We start from the raw sequence: 18,912 nt of genomic DNA, 5'->3' as shown, positions 1-18,912 counted from the left end.
CCCCGCCGCTGCCAGGCGGGCCTTGGCCGCGATGAGCGCCGCCGCCCCGGCTCCGGAGCCCGACCCGCAGGAGGGGGGGGCCGGGCACGGCCCCGGCCCCGGCCCGGCCCGGGAGGAGGCCAGCCCGCAGGAGGAGTTTGACTTCTCCATCCTCTTCGACTACGACTACCTGAAGCCGATAGAAGGTTGGTGAGGAGCCGCCGCCGCTTCAGGAGGAGCCGGTGCCGCGACCCGACGGGGCGGCCGGGCCGCCTCAGCCGGACCCAGCGGCTGCCGGGGCCGGGCGCTTCCTGCGCCCTCCGGCAGCCCCTCGGAGAGCAGTGGAGACCCGGGCAGCTCCCGGGCCCTTTCCCTGCCCGGGGCTGGCCCCGCCGGGCCCCTCGGTGGGTCCGCAGCCCGGCATGTGCCCCGCTCTGGCTGCCCCCACCGGCGCGGCGATGGATGCGGGGCGCTGCGCTGCTCGACGGGCTCGGGCTTTTCGGGTTTTGCGGTGCTGCTTTAGCCTCCAGGCGCTTGCGGACTGTCACTGGCGACAGGTGGCTCGGTCCCCGCCTTGGTGATGGAGTATCTGAAAGCGTTGTGGGACCTGCCTGTGATTTACAAGGTCGTGCACTCGGGTGTGAGAGAGAGCTCGGCTGTGGAAGGTGAAGCAGAAGAGCTCAGCTCTCTTGGTCTCCTTGTGACCCTCGTCATCATGGTAGAGGGTGTTCTGGAAACTCAAAAAAAGGCAGCTTGAGCACTGGGTCCAGGAGCCCCAAGGAGTTAGTTACCTGCCATGAGCCTGACCATCCAGCTTGGATGGCAAGCAGCTGGGGAGATCTAGTTTCCAGTTTGGGTCCAAACATCATAAGCTTAAGTTAAAATTAAAAAAAAAAAGAAAAAAAAGAGAGATTTGCAGACTGTTCTCCTACTTTCCCGAGTTTATGCAAGTCTGTGATACTACGAGCACTGTGACAAGTGTTCCCTGACTTTCTGAATGATAATTCTGTTGATGATGCTAAAAAGCGATACTTCCTATCCCGTAAAATACAGATTTGTGTAAACCAGGCAAAGCCAAGGGAGACAGGGCCCAGAGGAAAGAATTGCTGGGATATTGTTTCTAAGATACACTCACTTTGATTCTGCACAGCTGAGAGGTGGCATTCTCTAGGGCATTTAAAAAAGAGATGTTGTGTTCCTAGGGGATGGTGCAGGTGGAGACCTAATAGGCCCAAATCATGATGTCATTAGCGAAATGGAGAGTTGGTACTGAGTTTTATTCTGTGTATACTTGTTTAAATATACAGATGTGCACCAGCATCAAAGCTGGGCGAGGATGGTTAAAGTCATCAGATATACAAAGGTGACTTTTCTTTCAAGGTTTAATGTAGATTAAACCGTGCTAAAATAAATCCACGATGGGGAGAGGTCAGTGATTTTAATGAAAATACATTAAATCTTAGTAAAAACTTCAGGTGCTGCCTTTTTTCACGTCTTTATAGTAGAGAGTACTGCTGTGAAGCCTTAAGTGGGAAGTTCCACAGAATATAATGGTACGTAGGTGGGGGGTAGAAAGTTTAATCTTCAAACCACATAAATGCAGAGCAGTGTATGCTTGTAGTAGAAGTAACATCCTTCTTGAGCCTGCTTTCTCCACGTTTGAATGACTGGAAACTATAATTAGTAGTAATTTTGTTTGTTCCAAAGATGGAAATCATTAGCATAAAAAAAAAAAAAAATCACAACCAAATATACTAGCATTGTAATCTGGAGAACATTCTCTCTCGCTTTGAAAAGGCACCAGCTAGAGTCTGTAAGCAATCCAGTATACATCCGTGACCTTTAATGTACAAAAGATTAAAGCATGTTTACACGAGGACAGAAAATGTTCAAATTTTGAGAAAGGGCTTTATCCACATGCTGGTGGTAAATGATGCTCCTTGTTCATGTGCGATTCTGGCCTCGTCTGAACTGCAGTGGGGAAAACAAGTCCTTTTCAGTGGAGGATTCAAAATGGAACCAAAACCATAGGAGTGTCTGTGGATCCCAGGACTTCAGGCTGGTTTCTCCATTCAAAGCCTGTTTGAAAGAGGCTCTGGTTTCCTCAGAGTCTGGCGTGCTCCACCCCTTGCAATGACAAGTCCTATAATAACAAATCTCCGTAAATATGCTAAAAGTGATTTTAATATTTTTTTTAGTTATTTTTTTAGGGAAAAAAAATGTACATTTGGGGCTCTAGGAATGGATTAGGATGAAAGTTTATTTCTGATAAGCAATCTTTTAAGCGGTTGGGATTTGACAGTATGCACCTAAGCTTGTGTTTTAAAAGTAGGATCTATATCACAACTTGTTGCCATGGAAATGCCAGAAATATCCTTACTGAAAGCAGTTGGCATTCAGGAGTGCTTATGTGTGCCTGAGACAACAGGAACATGGGCTGCTATAAAAGCAACAGGGGAGAAAAGGGTAAATAAAAATCCTACAGTCAATATTATTAATATTAGATATTCCTCTCTAAGCCAACCATTTCCGAAAGCAGGAGTGCTGCACGAAGTGCCATTTTCCATGTGCCTTGTACTTTTACCCTTACTTGCCAATCTTTAATTAGCTCTCTTCTCCTCAGCATTTGCACACCAGAAACATCTGCCCTCAGCAGACTGAACCCGGAGTTGTGCCCGGTTGAAGAGAGTTTGGGAAGTTTGGGCAAAGTGGGTGTACTGTGCTGTTAGGTTGAAACTGTGATTTCACTTGGGCATCAAAGATGTTTTCTGTCTCCATTTAAAAAAAAAAGTGTTAGATGCATTCCCTCAAGAGATACATGTGGAGGTAGTGCTGGCAGTATCCCAAGTTTTAGCTTATTTCAAACTTGAAAGGTGCTGAATATCCTTGTTTCTCAGTGGAGAAGATTGACAGAAAGTCAATGAGCATTTGAACTAGTGCCTGCAAATGGGGCTCCCAGATGAGTAAGTTCTGATTTGTGTAATACTCCGTAGTACCAGTTGTTGGCCACTATGAGAGATGAAATACTGGAAAGCCAGAAACTGCCCTGCTTCAGCAGCTCACTTAATGTATTTTTTTGTGTGTTCCCTGTGTGATGATCCACTGATTGGTAAAGCTGCCACATAATTTTTAATATTTGAGGTTAACCCTCTTGAGAACTGATCCTCTGAGGGGTGTTTTAAAAGTTGAAATCCAAAAAAAACCCCTTTAAATAAGATTCCAGGCAAAATCCTGCCCTAAGACAACAGGTGAGAATGCAAATGGGAAAGAGTATTTTCTTGTAGGCTCAAGCCTTTGCTGTAGCTCTTACATTGGTGGGGTGAATCTATAAGGTCTATGTATGTATAATATAGAGAGGGGAAGCAGGGAGCACCTAGAAATATTAATATTCCTCTAAATGCTTGTTTGTATGTAGACAGGCTCCCAGGGACACTGCCACGTCTTGTGGCTCTGTATAATTTGCCTTGTTCCTTCTTTCTCTCCCCAGTACAAAGCTATTAAAAGGAAAAAAAAAAACCAAAATGCTTTCAGCTCAGCCCTGGTGACTGGCTCGGTAACACAGGAGGCAGTGTTCAGCGGCAGTAAAGAGACAAATATGCACATGTAACAGAGAATACCAGATTTCACTCAGGAAACCAACTTTCACTTTGAGCTTCCAAGCAGCCAGTGTAAATAACTGACAGCTCGGCTCTCGAAAAATGCAAAAAAAGCTCTGGACTGGCCCCTTTAAATTGCAATAAGCCAAATCATTTTAAAAAAGCAAATTAAATTTGGACTCTTTTACTTATGGAAATAAGTAACTCCACTTAAATCCCAGGAGCTGCGCTGCAGCAAACGGATGTGAGGTCAAAATCCAGCTTCTCCCCCTGCCCTCTCTCGGCGCCCTGGTCCCGCACGCGGCTATCTTTAGCTTTTCCTAGATGATGGTTTGTATAAACCCAACGTGGAATGCAGTTGCTGGGGTGATCTGTTATTCCCTAATTTCATGCTAATTGGTAAGGTCACATTTGGCTGACTGAGTGGCTTTGAAGTTGCTGCCTTGTTTAAAAAACAGCCGAGGGTGGGCCCTCGCAAAGCCGTGTGTGTGTGCACACTGGTGTGTGTGTCTGTGCACACTGGTGTGTGTCCCATCCAGTTTAGGAAATCTGGAAACCCGGGGAGGGTTTTCCTTTCTGCCTTTCAGAGAGGTGTGAAAAGGAGTTTTTTAAATCAAGGGTTAAGTCCTTTGAAGCTTAGTTAGCTTGATCTTTTTCACCTGTGTTTTAACTCTTCTAGCTAATCAGTGCTAATTGCAGTCCTGAAGGGACCCACCTGGGAGGCTGCCCACCCACCAGATGGTTGCTGGAGCTGCCTGCAGCGTGTGTGAGTCTGTCTATAGGAGCTGGTTTGCTGTTTGTTTACAATATGGTAGCACACAGAGCCCTGCTTCCATCTTCTGTTGTGGGGAGAGATGGTCTTGTGAACTGGAAATCAGGTAAAGGCTACAGGGGAAAAAAGGGGGGAGTAAGAGCTGACAGCTTGGAGGCACTTTGGGTGGGGGCTTGGAGGTAGGACTTCCCTAGTCATGAGACTTGGGTGACGGAGGGGAGTGGTGAAATCAGTTTGCTGACAGTAAAGCTGCCTGAGAACGTGAGGAGGTGCCTGTCTTGTCTGGGTGTGAAGCTCACTTTCTTTTAACCCCCTTCCAAACAAGAAGGATCTTTTGGTACTGAATCAGAGGCTGATTCAGCAGTGAAACCTCGGGCTGGGAAATGCCCAAGGGCAGGGAGAGGGGGCAAGCATGGTACCTGCCCGTGCCTGGGGTGTCAGAGGAGCTCTGCTGAACCTGCTGCTCTCTGAGAAGATGTCCATCAGAAAAACAGTGGAGAGCCCCGTCCTTTGGAGGAGGATTTCAGTCTGTGTTCTGGGATGCAGCATGTAGGGACAGATGAACCCTTGAAAGAGGCACAACTGAGGGTGCAAAGCTGTACCTCTGGGGCTTTCACACAAAGGCTTCAAAGCTGCTTCAGTTCTTGACAAACACCTTTGCTAGGTTGATTGGTCACATAATTATTCTCTTGCGAGGGGGTGCAATGGTCTCTCACCTTCCTGGGGAGCCCAGGGAGGAGCTGGTGGGTGTCAGGGCTGCTCCCTGCCATCTCCAGGGTGGCAGAGGGCCAGTGGTGTGAGGTTTGATGTCTTCAGCTCCAGCCACCATAATCAAGCTCACCGTGGCAGCTCGGGGAGAAGCATGACTATTGCTGGAGCCACCTGCCTGGAGCCATTCCTGTGCCCTGGGCTGCTCCATGTTCCTGCTGGTGCCTGCAAATGCAGAGAGAAAGCAGCTGGGCTCCCTGTTTCCCCCCCTCTCAAAGGCAGGAGCTTGGCATGATTTACAGACCAAACTCCTGTGGTGTTAGCCCCAGGGAGGCTGGGATGTTGGCTCGGGTCTGCCCCTTCCTCCGGCAGATTCCAAACCCCAGCTGCCTTAGCCAAGTTGGCTGGACTTTTTGCTTCAGTCCCCTCCTACTGAAACAAAAAGCAGAATTTCTCCTGATTTCGGTGGAAGAGCCGTTTATTTCCAGAGAGCAGCACTTGCAGCTTCACCCAACGGCCCTGTTTCCCTCCCGGGGTGAGGTCAGAGCCCTGCGTCGTAGCATCACCGGCATCTCCATGGCGACAGACCCTGACATCACCCGCGTGGGCAATAGCACCCGGGACAGTGATTTCATTGTACCTCCGAAGTCAGGCAGGGCTGGGACATGGTGGGGAGATCTCCCTAAACCCCAGCTCCTGATGTGCTGTGCCGATGAGTCAGGGCTGGCAACCTCAGCCTCTGGGCATCTCTGCCCGGCGCGGTTCCCCGGGTGCTCCTCAAACCAGCCGAGGTTTTCTTGTCTGCAGTCACTGCCCTCATTCCCGTGCTGCTGCCTGCCTTATTGATCATTTGCCGTGGGGGGGGAGAAACTAAATATTTTCTCTCTTCGGAAGGCTGTGGGTGTTGTCTGCTTGGCAAAGGGTGCCTGGCTGCCTGCGAGCGCCGGGTGAGCAATCCCGGTCCCCACGGCCCGTAAAGCACAGCAGAGGAGCTGCTCTGCCAGAGCCCTGCGTGAAGGCAAGGGCATGTGGCAGCTTGTTGTTGTGCGTAAACACTGTTATTAATATCTGTAACCTGGATCCTCCTGGAGGGTGAACGCTGAGGATGAATGTGCTCATTTAAACACAGGGGTTTAGGGAGGCGGGGTGGGGGGGGGAAGAAAACTTAGGTTACCTCCAATTTATACTGGGCAGAAAGTGTGCGTGGGATGTGTCTGTTACTCACAAGACTTACATTGTTATTAGTGGCTGTAACATGGATCCTCCTGGAGGGTGAATACCGAGGATGGACCTGCTCATTTAAACACAGTGTTTCAGGTGGAAAAAAATCAAAAACTTAGGTTATCCCCAATTTTTAATGGGCTGAAAGCGTGCGTGGGGTGTGTTTGTTATTCACAAGACTTTAAAAATCACACATATATATGTAAATAGGTCTTTGCTTTCCCCATACCCCTCAACACTAATGTACAAATGCCAGCGTTGCTGCTTGGTGTGTTGTGAGGAGCTGTGATTTTTTACCTGTCGTCTGCGTATCAGGCACAGATGATGCAGTTTAACAAGTATGATGGGGGCAGCTCTCGCTGCAGGTGTGTTGGGTGGGGAGCTGAAACGGTTGCCTGGAGAGATATTTTTGTGATTCCTGGTCACTGTATGAGGCCTGTCACAAGTCCTGGCTCTGCTTGGTGCTGATTTTGCTCCCTTGCATCAGCTTAAATCAGAGTGATTCTTCCGAAAAGCCGTGGGAGGGATGTTGTGTGTGACTGCGGAGGGGTGTGTTGCTCTGTTGGGGCCAAAGGAGTGATGAGTTTTATTCAAAGTGAATCGTAGCATCAGTATTTAGGCTCGATGCGTCAGAGTTTGAGTGATGTGAATGACACACTATTCCTGTGAATGCCAAAGCTCTGATATCCGAGATCAACGATGCTAAAAATATGTTCTGCTCAAAATTCAGTTGCTCGTTGCTGTTTTCCCTATCCCCAAAACAGCTGTGTGCTGGGATTAAAAGCCAGAGGGAACCTTAAGAAATCTGCAAGCTGGACTCCCCCAGTCGTCTCCCATCCTGTCACATAGACATTCTGTGTGTTAGTTTGTTTGGTCGGCTGTCGGGTTTTCCCACTAAACATGAAGGCTCAGCAGTTTCTGCTATTTTTTTTTTTTTTTTTTTTTTTTTTGGTGGAGTTTTCTCCAGGTTGTGCAAAACACTAAGCACAAAGAGTAATAGTCAAAAATCAGAGGATTTTGCTTTAAGGAAATAATAGTTTTGTTAAGGATTTGCTTGAACTAAGAAGCGTTTAAAATTGAAAATGAACAGAACCCCCCCTGAAATTAAATCACAGTCTATCTGCATGTAAAAGTTTTACTACTATCTTTTGCTATTTTTGCAGAAAGCACAGTCAGCTCCTACCTGGCTTTATGTATGCTATTATTTGCTCATGGGAAATGCTGCCTCATACAGTGTAGGAGTTAGAGAAAATGCCAGAACAGTTACTTAAATATTTAAATGAAACCCTCTTTGCCTATGCCACATACTTATCTGTGCCCAGGGGTGAGCAGATAGTACAAGTTAATCTCAAACTGTGGAGCTGTTTCAGATACTTCCTGTTGGATACATTGACATTTAAAAAAGTCCTGATAGTATTTTGCATGCTTTTGTGTAAAGACAAATATTATTCAGCTCCTGGGCTGGGGAAGTTACAGGAACTAATACATATTGAGGGGTCTGTCCTGGGGATACCTGGCCTCATTCCGCTCTCTGGGATGCCACGGGCATGAAGCACCTGATGGGCTGCTGGGACAAGATCAGGACTGGGCTCAGCGATGCTGGTGGGAGTTCTGTATTGCCTAGAAGCATCCCTGTGCTCTGCAACCTGGGGATAGTTTGCAAGATTGAGAATCTCTGAAAACTCGGGACTTTTTTGCACCAGGAGAGAGGGTTGCACTGAACACTCACATGTTATTGTATATTTTATAATCCCTCTCTGGCCAAAACATTCCTTGAGCTGAAATTGGAAAGCGATTGCCAGTAAGCATGGGGCTGAATTCCTTCTATCTTTCTGTTTTCTAACAAATATTTGTGAATGGCTTTTTTGATCATCTGGTGCTTTATCACATGAAACCTGCCACCAAAACTTGTTGACATGATATGGCGCCAAACAAATCAGCACACAGAACTGACATTTTAATTTAAGAGCTTGAGCTCAGCTTTGGTTTCATGAAGCCCTTTCTGGCTGGACTTTGCTGTGCAAGAAGGGTTTTTCTCCCTCTTCCTCAACCTGAGGCTCTTCCTCAACCTTTTGGTCTTACAGAGACCTGTGTGGAAGTGGTTTTGTGATGTGATGGTCTCAGTCCAGCTCCTAGGTGACAAAAGTCGACCAAAGACACAACACCCCAATTGGCAGTAAGGGGTGTTTTTGGCAGAAAGAGTAGGAAGGCAGCACTAAGATGGGCAGAGAGGCTGACGTGGTGCTGACCCTCCCAGGTGATCCATCTAGGACAGGGCTCAGGTGAGGGAGCCTGGCCCGGTGGTGTGGAGGTGTTCACAGTGCTTTTGTCCATGCTGCATCTGCTCTGAGCACTTGAGCTTCCCTGGCTGTTAATCCAGTACTTTTCACAGGCATTAATTGCAGTTAAAAAGAATTAAACAAATATTTACCTAATATCATATCAAAACCAGTTGATAAATATGCATATTTTTTTTTAATCCATGATTGCTCAGCTTCTGTAATAATATTTATAGTCTTAAAGAGACCCTTCTTTTTCCAGAAGAACCGACTCCACATAAAACCAACAGCCCACCCTCTGGAGTTACATACCCTCATGATGTCTTGGACTGTGGCCTCAAGCCATGCCCCCTGCCTTATTCTAGCCTTTCTGCAGATCCCATGGGCAGATATGGACAGCCAGATAGCATAGGGACAACACCTACACACCCTGCCAACGCTGCAGGGGCCTCTGCTCCGAGCCCTAGGATTGAAATTACTCCATATCATGAACTGATTCATTCAGGGGGTCCCTTCCGCAGCAGAGACACAGATGTTCTTTTGGTAGAACATCAGTCAAACTCAGCTACCACTAGCCCAAGGGTTACCCTGCCTGTCCCTGGCTTTGAGGGCTACAGAGAACCACTGTGTCTGAGCCCAGCTAGTAGCGGCTCCTCTGCAAGTTTCATTTCAGAGACAAATGTATCTCCTTGCACATCACCATGTGTTTCACCAAATAATGGTCCTAGTGATGACCTTTGTCCACAGTTTCAAAACATCCATACTCATTATTCTCCTAGAACCTCTCCAATAATGTCACCACGAACAAGCATCACGGAGGAAACCTGCTTGGGACGACATTCACCATCACCCTGTCCCAACTCAAGGTCTTCATCACCAGGTGCAAAACGGAGGTACTCTTGCACTGAGCTCTACAGTACTCAGCTGCCTTCCACTTCTCCACGACAGTCAAGGACCCCCTCTCCACAATCCTCTCCTCGCATCCCCTTGAGAGAAGACAACTCTTCAGTTACTTACACACAGTTGCCCAGCGCTTCTCTTTCCATGGATGCTATGAGCAGCCTTCCTACGGATCCTTCCTGCGGTGTTCCCACGAAAATTTGGAAAACCAGCCCGGATCCTTCATCAATGCCTTCCCACAAAAACATTCCATGTCACGTCTTTCAGACTGTTGACTTCCATGGGCCTTGCGAGCAGGAGGACAGGAGAAACTCAGCCCCGGAATCAATTTTGTTGGTACCTCCATCCTGGACAAAGCAACTGGTGCCTGCAATCCCTATCTGCAGGTATGTAATGCTTCTCATGGCAGTGTGTCTCCTCATGGCGTGATGCCCTCTGTCACACATAGTGTTCCACAGGGGATGTTTGCTTGGGCAGATCCTGCTGCAGACCAGAGCTAAGTGCTCAGGGCCAGCACTGGTTAACGGGAGCCCAATCCATTGTGATTCTGAGAGATGAAAAAGTCTGTGCTTGGAACAAACGCCATAAAAGTGGTTCATTGATAGCACAGCATATGACAAATTCAAGTTTCCAAATTATTTGTCTAGAAAGGAGATTGCAAATAGCCTTTGATAAAGGCTAAACACTCTTGTTCCATCCGGCAGCTTTTAAAGCAAGTGGTTTGCTTGCAATTCTAAATTCAGGGAACATCTTGCTTACAAATTTCCATCAAGGATGAAAATACTTCAAATATTTCCTGATTCAAAATAGAGTATGCTGCTCCAAGCCAGACTGAGAATTTGGTCAACCCCAAGTGACTTAACTGCTGGTTGCTAATTTGTTAATTGTCGTTTAACCCAAATCTCATTGACTCCCCCCATTGTCTGGCGTGGGTGGCACACAGGTCTGGACCCTGAGCACTGCACGTCTGCCAGGATGGAGGTTGCCAAGTGTGTGACTCCACTTGCCATCACCGCTGGCACCCTGTCAGCCCTGCCACCCTGCTCGGCAGCAAGGCTGTCCCCACGATGACATTACCCTGTGCTGCTCCCGACCCGCTCAACACAAATTGAGAGTGAAAGGACACGGGCTGTGACTTCCCTTGGCTTGTCAGATGGGTCCCAGCAGCAGCTTGTACTAACAAAATAGGAGTTGTTTAAAATCCAGTGCAAGCTCTAGTTGTACATTTCAATGTATTAATTGCGTGTTATAAACCCTTGCGTGTTTTGATAACAGGAAACCTGGTATCAGGTAAGAATATTTAGCATTTTATTCCTGTGCATTTTAATATTTATGGAAATCATAAATATTACTAATTTATGCAACTGGTAAGTGATGGTAAATGGAGTTAATATTTCTCAGTATATGTTTTGTGATCAAAGTTTAAGATGCACAGCAAAAGCTAGATAAAAGAGGGGGATTTCTGAAAAAATGTAACTGCTACAGATATTTCTATTTAAGAAATAGAAATATTGTCTTCTCTTCTACAAGGAGATGGGCCCACAGAAATTACTGAAGCTCAGCAAAGTTTTTAATCACACGTGAGCAGGACAGCGTATTCTCATGATATTCATAGCAGACACCTAAACATTTTGTTGAGAGCAGCCCTGGGGCGGGGGGTGGGTTGGAGGAAGAAGGGAGTGGGGCTTTGAGAAATTAAGTGCTAAAGAGTTTCAGCTGGTGTGGTCTCTCTCCCCCCAGTTTGCCCGTCCAGTCGCTCCCGCCCCTGGAGTGGCCACTCTCCAGCCAGTCTGGCTCCTACGAGCTGCGGATCGAGGTGCAGCCGAAGCCCCACCACCGGGCGCACTACGAGACGGAGGGAAGCCGAGGGGCCGTCAAGGCGCCGACCGGAGGCCACCCCGTTGTCCAGGTAAGGGATGGAGAACAACTCTGTAGAGGAAAAGTCAGGGGTGAGTTCATTTTTGGAAGTCCTCCTGGGAGCTGACCCTGGAAGAGGGGAGCACGTGGACATGGGCGTGCTTGTAGATGTGCTTAAAGTGGCGTTCAAAAGACGGGTTGACATGGTCCTCAGGAGTATGGTTTAGTGATTTTTTTATTGCTTATTTCTTATTTATTTTTTTGTCAGAGTTAGGTTGATGGTTGGACTAGATGATCCTTCCAACCTAGACGATTCTATGATTCTACCTGAGGTTGAAGTTGTGGTGAAGTCCTAGATGTCTGGAAAGTCAGTTTGGATTAGCTTGTGAAAGGTCAAAAACTTAGGCAAATATTTGCCACCTTTTCTGGGCTATATGTTAAAGCTCCTGTGACCCAACTCTGTCAAACGATGCCCAGCTGTTCTGAGTTCCAGCTGAGCCCGTTTTATCTTGAGAACAGACTCTTCTCTGTAAACAAGGGCTTTTTGTGAGGCTCAAAATGTGCTAACATCAGGCCTGGCTTTGAAACTCAGCGTAGCTCAGTCACCTACCAAACTGAGATTGGGAATACCTCGCAGACCACGTTAGATCTGCAGTACCACGTCTCCTGCCAGCGGTGAGCGAGGGGTTTGGAGCTGTGTCCCCCCAGGTTCCCTCAGAGCAAGCCCATGTGGCAGAGCTGCTCCCTGTGTTTCTGGCTGTGTCTAAGCTCCATACGGCCAAACTGCACAGGACTCCTACACATTCCCTTGAGATTTAAAGAAAAGCAAAGTGACCTTCATTAACCTCAGTGGAAGTTGGATTAGGAAGGTATGGATCTTAAACTGGAGTTTCCCCGGAGTTAACAGCTGCCTTTTGCTAGAAATGTCTTTCATGCATTTAGTTTTCTCCTTAGAGTTTTACTCTTTTTGGTTTTTTTTTTTTTTTTTTTTTTTTTTTTTTTTTTTTCCTATCCTTTGGTTACGTGGTAGAACTTCTAATTTTAAGCCCATTTAAGTTTAGGTCAGAGAATTTCACCCGCCTGTAATTCAAGCGGTCAGTACATCCATTTCAATCTAGTGCCTGGTTTATATGTAACTTGCTGACGCCGTGTCCCACCTCGCCTGCAGCTCTGCTTCTCAGCTGTGGTGATGCTGCCCTCCTTTTGTCCTGGGAGTACGTCACCATGGGGAAACCTGTAGGAGCTGTGTGATATGGAGACAGCAGGGCAAGATCATCACGTAGTAGGGGGGATGACCTCAAGAAAAAGTTTGGCCTCTGTAAAGCTGTAAATATAGAGAGGACAAGTTTATCCTCTTTGTAACACTATAGAGAAAGGGTGAATGAGTTTAGGCAGGAGCTCCCTCGTGGTCTGGGCTGATGTCACTACAGAAACATAACTGTGTGTCTCTTTTGAGATATCATTTATATTGCCCTAAAGAGTCTGGTTCTGGTCGTAGCTATACTTGGCAGTAGGGACATCAGTCTGCTGAAACCAGTGAGCAGAACCCAGGCTGGCAATCCAGGAACAAAATATGGCCCACCTGAGCCAACCCATTGTTCTGTTGTGGAGGGTGAGGGGCTTTTCCTCCACTTCTCAAAGGGTAATGTGAAATAACAGCCAAGTATCTGCACTGGAGCTGTTTGGGGCCACATCAGTCTTCTCGCTCCTTTTCTCCCTATTTCAGGCAGGGGTTTGGTCGGGGTTGTGAGGTGTCAGTGGCAACGAGGCACAGCAACTGCCCACATCAGCTCCAGCTTTCACTAGGTGAAGTTGGGGTGCATCCTGCAGGTGTTCCTCTTGCACTCTGGACTCACTAAGACAAGCATGAACCAGGAAAACGTTGAAGTTTATGCTTAATTATAGGCATGTGATCAATACCGCTAATTTCACTGGGTTGGCTTGTGCTTAACTTCAAACATATGTTGGATATTGCCCTGCAGGCTCAGCCCCTTTTAAAATCAAGCCATAAATTATTGAATCAATGAATTTGTTTACTCCGGTTGAGCTGGACTTACATGTATGGACTGGATATTTGAGTAAAGAGTGCAGGATAATAATAAATAGCAATCCCATTTGACATACCTTAATAATACATGTAATCTTTTTAGTTTATGAATCTGACAGACTCCTGGCCCACTGTGGTGTGTTTGAAGCTACATGAGTGTATGAACTGTATGGCCAATCAGCACTTGCTCATTTCTCAGTTTGCTTACAAATATAGTATCATTTACCTTCCCAAGATATCCCTATCAACCGGATGTTTATTGCAATGAAGGAGTTTCTCATGACATGGGGAAATATAAGTGCTTTGATTCCTTCCTGTAATCAATATCAATCAAGGAGGGATTTATATTTTCTGTTGGAGACAGAAACTGATATTCCTAGTTTTATCATAATTTGCCATCAAGCTTAAAGATCTTAAACTATAAATTCAATGATCCACATTAGTTTCCCAAGCAGATGTGCCTCTGCACAGCTGTGCCTGCATATGGGGAAAATATGGACAGTTTCTTTATGGAGGTTTATTATAAACCTGGAAGTGTTCGTTGGATTTGTGTTCACTTTAACATAACAAGGTTCACATGGGTACAGAGCAGTGAGATAGTTGCACCTGTATGGTTTATGACATCTGAAACTTGGGAAGGCTAGTAAAATCCAAAGCTTTCATGTCATAAATTATTTGGCTTCAAGGTTGGGTTTTTTATTCTTTTTTTCCCCTCAGTGAATTTTAACTTTTGTGCTCTTGTCAGATGCAAACAGGACAGAAACAGAGAAAAGGAAACGGGAGATTTTTAAAAGATAGATGCTGTTTTGAGGAAAGTTTGCATGAGTTAAAGGCAACTGGTTGTAAGGAAATGAAATTAAATTAGTTTTCAACAGGCGCTATCGTGATTGGCCCCAGAGCAGGAATGGCAGTGTTGATCCAGGAGTGATGGGGCTGGGGTTCTCCTGCAGGCTGGGGCCTGGTGCTGAGGACCCACAGCACTTTTCAGATGACAGACTGGAACACACCACCCTTGGGAATTTTCTGGAGCATTAGGACCTCTCCATAGCAACTTTTTTTGAATCCAGTGCTGTCTCTCAAACGCTTGGACTTAAATACCGAGAAGCCTAGTGTGCCCTGAGTGGGAGTGGCCCACCAGAGCGGTGGGGTTTGTACTGAGGATGAATGTCCCATTCATGTCCCACGCATTTTACAACCACTTTCAATGGACTGCTATTCCACTTTTCTAAAATATAATGGGGTTTTAATTTTTTATTCTGAATTTTCTGATTTCCAATTAAATTAACCCTCCACACCACTAATTATCAGCAGAGCCTTCTGGAGGAAGAGATGTTGGCTAGTTTTTGCAGCATGATGTTGGCCTGCAATATTTATTTTTTGAAAACTGCCTTTTGCAGGCAAGTTTCTTCTTTTGGGTGCTCTGAAGCTACAGACCAGCAGATCTCATATCCTCCAGGCCTTATCTTGTGGTTTATCTTTCTGATGCTGCTTCCTCTTCTTCACGTGTCTAGCCCCGAGAGTTTGTGCACAAGGCTCTGCACCAGTTGTGCAATCCAAGTACAGCAGGAAAAGAGTCTGGTTAATCAAAACCTCTGGCTGGAAGGGCCATGCTGAAGAATTTACTTTGTTTGCCTGGGGGAGGAGGAGACAAGCCATGCATCTCATGTAATGTTCACACCATCTAACTTCGGAGACCTTCTAGAGTCACATGGAGAAGTGCAGGCTCCCGGTTTAGATGTTCTGAGTCACTCTTGGGAGGAAACCTCAGCTTGCTACTAACTATAGAGAAACTTCTATTTTAGGGATTTAAGTTGAATGCCAGTGTGAGTATCTCCTAGATGTTAAGTCGCTGAGAACAGCAGGGAACTCCTGCGTAGCAAGGACAAAGCTGAAGTTTGCATGTGCCCACCATCTTGCAGGTCCATCTGGCCACTGAGACCACAGAGGAGGGGTAGGCATGAGTATTTTCCTCCTTTCCCACTCTTTTTCACTGATGTTAAGCAGGGACAGCTGCTTATTTGTACCCAACTGCTCCAGTCAATGTTTTGGAAGAGGCTATCCACTAGGAAAGGCAGTGGCTGCTCCCGTGCAAAGAAGTTTTGGATGTGACTGGGATAGAGGTGACAATCCAAACACACACCTGGCTCTGTCCCAGTTCACCCTGCAGCAGCACACCCTGCCCACAGGGGTAAAAAATCACCTTTTTTGCATGCTGTTAGCCAAACATCTGCTGAGAAGGATGTGGATACATTTGAATTCTGCTTTGGGGTTGGAAAGGTGAACTAGATGACTCCTTGAGATTCTCCTGGCATTATTTTAAATAAATCCCTCTAGGAACTCCCACCTCTTAGAGGAAATTAAATTTTTTGGTTTGTTGGTTTTGCTTGCTGTTCTGTTGTCAAGGGGAAACAGGGCATGTGGTAGCACTTGAGTAACACTGGATGCTGGCATAGGTGGCTTTCTTCTTCCACAGGAAAATGTGGTGATAAGAACCTCTCTGCTTCAAGGTGAGACATTTGCAGTTCTTCAGCAAAGGTTCTCCTGTTTTTGAACCATTTAAGGCAGTGATGAGAAGGAAAGGCCTTTTCAGTAGCAAAGTCTGGGTCTGGATGAGCTTCGTCCCATGGTTAAGCAGAGTCTGTGATCCCTTAAAAGCCATAAAAATATTATTTTGAAGATATTAATTAAACTTAGTGGTTCTGGTTTTGTCCTACTGCTTGGTATGAAAGCCAATTTTTTTTTTCAAGATGGAACTGGTGTTTTACACAGTTATGTGATATTTCAGGGAGTTCTAAGCAGAACCCTTGTCCTTTCCTCAAGGGAAATAGAAGGGAAAGGAAAATGTTTTAGGGGAGATGAGCAGTTGATTTATGTAAATGATTGTCCACATGCTCTGGATACCTGGTCTGTACTTGTTTCATTAGAAGTGGTTGCATTTACACGTGTTGCAGCCCATGGGTAAAAGTGAGACAAGGCCATTTCACATCATAATCTTCCCACATTCTGAAGTCCTCTGGGGTCCTTGGAGGTCCTTGCTAGATAAATGGGTGATTTACAACTGCATTCATCTCGTATAATTGAGAGCAGTGACACAGCATCAATTTCAGATGTGCTTCTGCCATGGACTGTAGAGAGTCTGAGGTACATTATTTTGTTAAAAATGTGTTTATGAGAACTCAGCTAAGTCTTGGGGTCAAAGAGTAAATATAAGCCTTTTCTTTCCTTTTTTTTTTTTAATTTCCCCATATTATTTCTATTTTTTTTTCCCCAAGCACCTGTGTGTTTTGGCCTTACTTGCTGTAAACAATCCTTGGGGAACCTGTTTTTTTTTACATGGCTCTTCAGCACAGTAATTTGTAGTCATTTTCTCAAAGGAGTGTGTCTTGCTCTGGCATTTATGGCCATTTTAGCAAATCCTTCCCTGATATATTGCTTCTCTAATTTATCTTTACAAAAGGCTCAAATACTTCTGAATGAAAACCAACCCATCAGTAATCAGTAACTCATTTGCATGCCTCACTTTGTTTCTCTCACTTCCACTGCATTATTAACTCAGTTCTTCATCAACAAACCTGCTTTTTGCCACTGCTTGTGTCAGATAATGGAATCCGTTCAGCAGAATCCCAGGCTGCAGTGTTTGAAAGCAGCTGAGGGCATTGGTGGCTCAGGCCCCAGTTTCCCAGGACCAGTGGTCCCTGACTCGAGGTGGGGCAGAGCTCATCCTTCAGCCAGAAAATTTGCCCCATCCTGCAGGTGGAGGTTTTGGATGCTTGGGCAGATGGACACTGAGCCAGCTGAGCCTGCATCTGGGGTGATGGTTGTTTGGGACCTTTGCAGAGAGCAGCCAGGGTGGATGGTGGGGCTGCTGTGCTTGCCTTTGGGTACCAGCTCAGGGATCTGGCCACTTCCCCAGTCAGCGATAGCCTGGTGCTTGGACCTCCTCACTGGTGGGGCTCAGCCCACCGCTCGCACAGCCTCCCCAGCCACTGTGCACTCGTGGGTGGCAGCTTCTTCTGTCCTGCCAGAGCCATGGTCCCCTGCAGAGAATGTCCTTGCAACCTGCTTTGGTTGCTGTTGAGGTCTGGGGTCTTCATTTAGTCAAAGGCAGTGAGTTAAATTGAGTGGCAGTGCCGGGGGGGAGGAGGGAATAGTTCCGTCCAAGTCAGAGCACCAGGGACTCCTCCTTCCCAATCTCCCCCTGCAGCAGGAGGGGAGATATATCTCAAGTGGGCTGAGACTTCAGTCCCTGCTGCTGCAGCTGTCCTAAAAGCTCCAGGAAGGTCCTCAGGGTACCTCCAACCCGTCACAGCTTGTGCTGGGCTTCTGCATGTGCTGCTCTCCTCTTTGCTTCTCCTCCATCATGTGGGAAAGCTGTACAGAGAGCTGCTCAGCACCGCCCACCCAGCTTTCCCCTGGATTTTAACTTTTAGAATTGGGGTGGCTTTCACTGCCTTTTTTTTTTTTTCCCTTTACTTAAAAAGAAGCTGGAATGGTAGTTGTTAATGGAGCACACAGGAGCTGCTTTACAATAACAAACGTATGTTCCACTTTCCTTTTATATTTGAATTTTGCCGTATGAGTTTTCTTGTGGTTTCGAAGTCAAAGGAGACATTGTTTTCTAGCCGAGGCTTCCCATGGGGCCCTGACTTTTAACTGTATGTGACTTCCAACATTCAACTAATTCCTTTTTGTATTAGTGAAACCAGAACCTTTGATGGCAACTCAAAACCAAATCACAGCTTGATGCCGTGATTCACACTCTCACAAGTAGGGCTTGGTTCGAGATGTGCTCCTGCTGAAACCCAAACCAGCTTGCCCAGCAAGACCCGCCGTTGAGGGCACGTCGGTTGAGTTTGTCCATTTCTGCCCATCTTCTCAACTCCCCCTGTTCCGGGAGGGGGAAGTTGGAGGTCGGGGATGGAGCCCTGCATGTTTGCACTTCCGTGGGCAGGCTGTGCTGGGCTCGTGCTGTGCAACATCTTTGTACCACTCTTGTGGCCTTCACTTCCCTTTTCTAGCGAGCGGGAGCCTCGTGCAAGCTCTCGGTGGCTTTTGGCTCTTGCAGGGATTTCTGCCCCCAACTCCAGAACAGCGTATGACAGACTGGCTGCATGTCTCGTGCCTGATTTACCTGCAGGACCTGTGGGCTTGTTCACACAACTGTGATGATTGTAGGTGCCTCTTGAGCTTTGAGCTGTTGGGTCAGGGATATATTTGCTGTGGTTGCGTGTGCTGTTGCAGGGATAGATGTGCAATTCTGAAAACGCAGATTTTAGGTACTTCTGGGAAATTCTCTTTAGAACTAATGCCCCATCAAACGTAAGGGCAGGTCAGTCAGTCAGTACCCCTCACCCCACACTGCTAGCGTGGCTGTACCTGGACATCTATCTGTCTGAAGGCTCAGTGGAGCCACTGAGGAATGAAATGGTTAGATAAATCAAAAGCAGTGTAGGAAAACACAAATGAATCTGAAATGTGCTTTTGTTTAGATGCAAGACTGGACTGAAAAACAGGGACTATCAAATGTGATATCTAATAAACCAAGAGCTGACC

General features: G+C 46.6%; 1 protein-coding gene across 1 annotated transcript in view; it reads left to right on the top strand.

The window, feature by feature from the left end:
• The first annotated feature begins 31 nt into the window (after window positions 1-31).
• Window positions 32-18,912, top strand: part of NFATC2 (nuclear factor of activated T-cells, cytoplasmic, calcineurin-dependent 2) — an 87,791-nt gene continuing 68,910 nt past the window's right edge. Inside the window, exons 1-3 of the mRNA XM_014943868.1 lie at window positions 32-185; window positions 8,818-9,841; window positions 11,196-11,364. Of these exons, the coding sequence (XP_014799354.1) occupies window positions 32-185; window positions 8,818-9,841; window positions 11,196-11,364 (1,347 nt within the window). The remainder of the gene's footprint in view (window positions 186-8,817; window positions 9,842-11,195; window positions 11,365-18,912) is intronic.

This window comes from Calidris pugnax, unplaced genomic scaffold (assembly GCF_001431845.1).
Source record: "Calidris pugnax isolate Ruff unplaced genomic scaffold, ASM143184v1 scaffold118, whole genome shotgun sequence".
In the NCBI taxonomy this organism is placed as follows: domain Eukaryota; kingdom Metazoa; phylum Chordata; class Aves; order Charadriiformes; family Scolopacidae; genus Calidris; species Calidris pugnax.
Note: the sequence above shows the minus strand (reverse complement) of the source record. Positions and strands in the feature narration are given on the sequence as shown.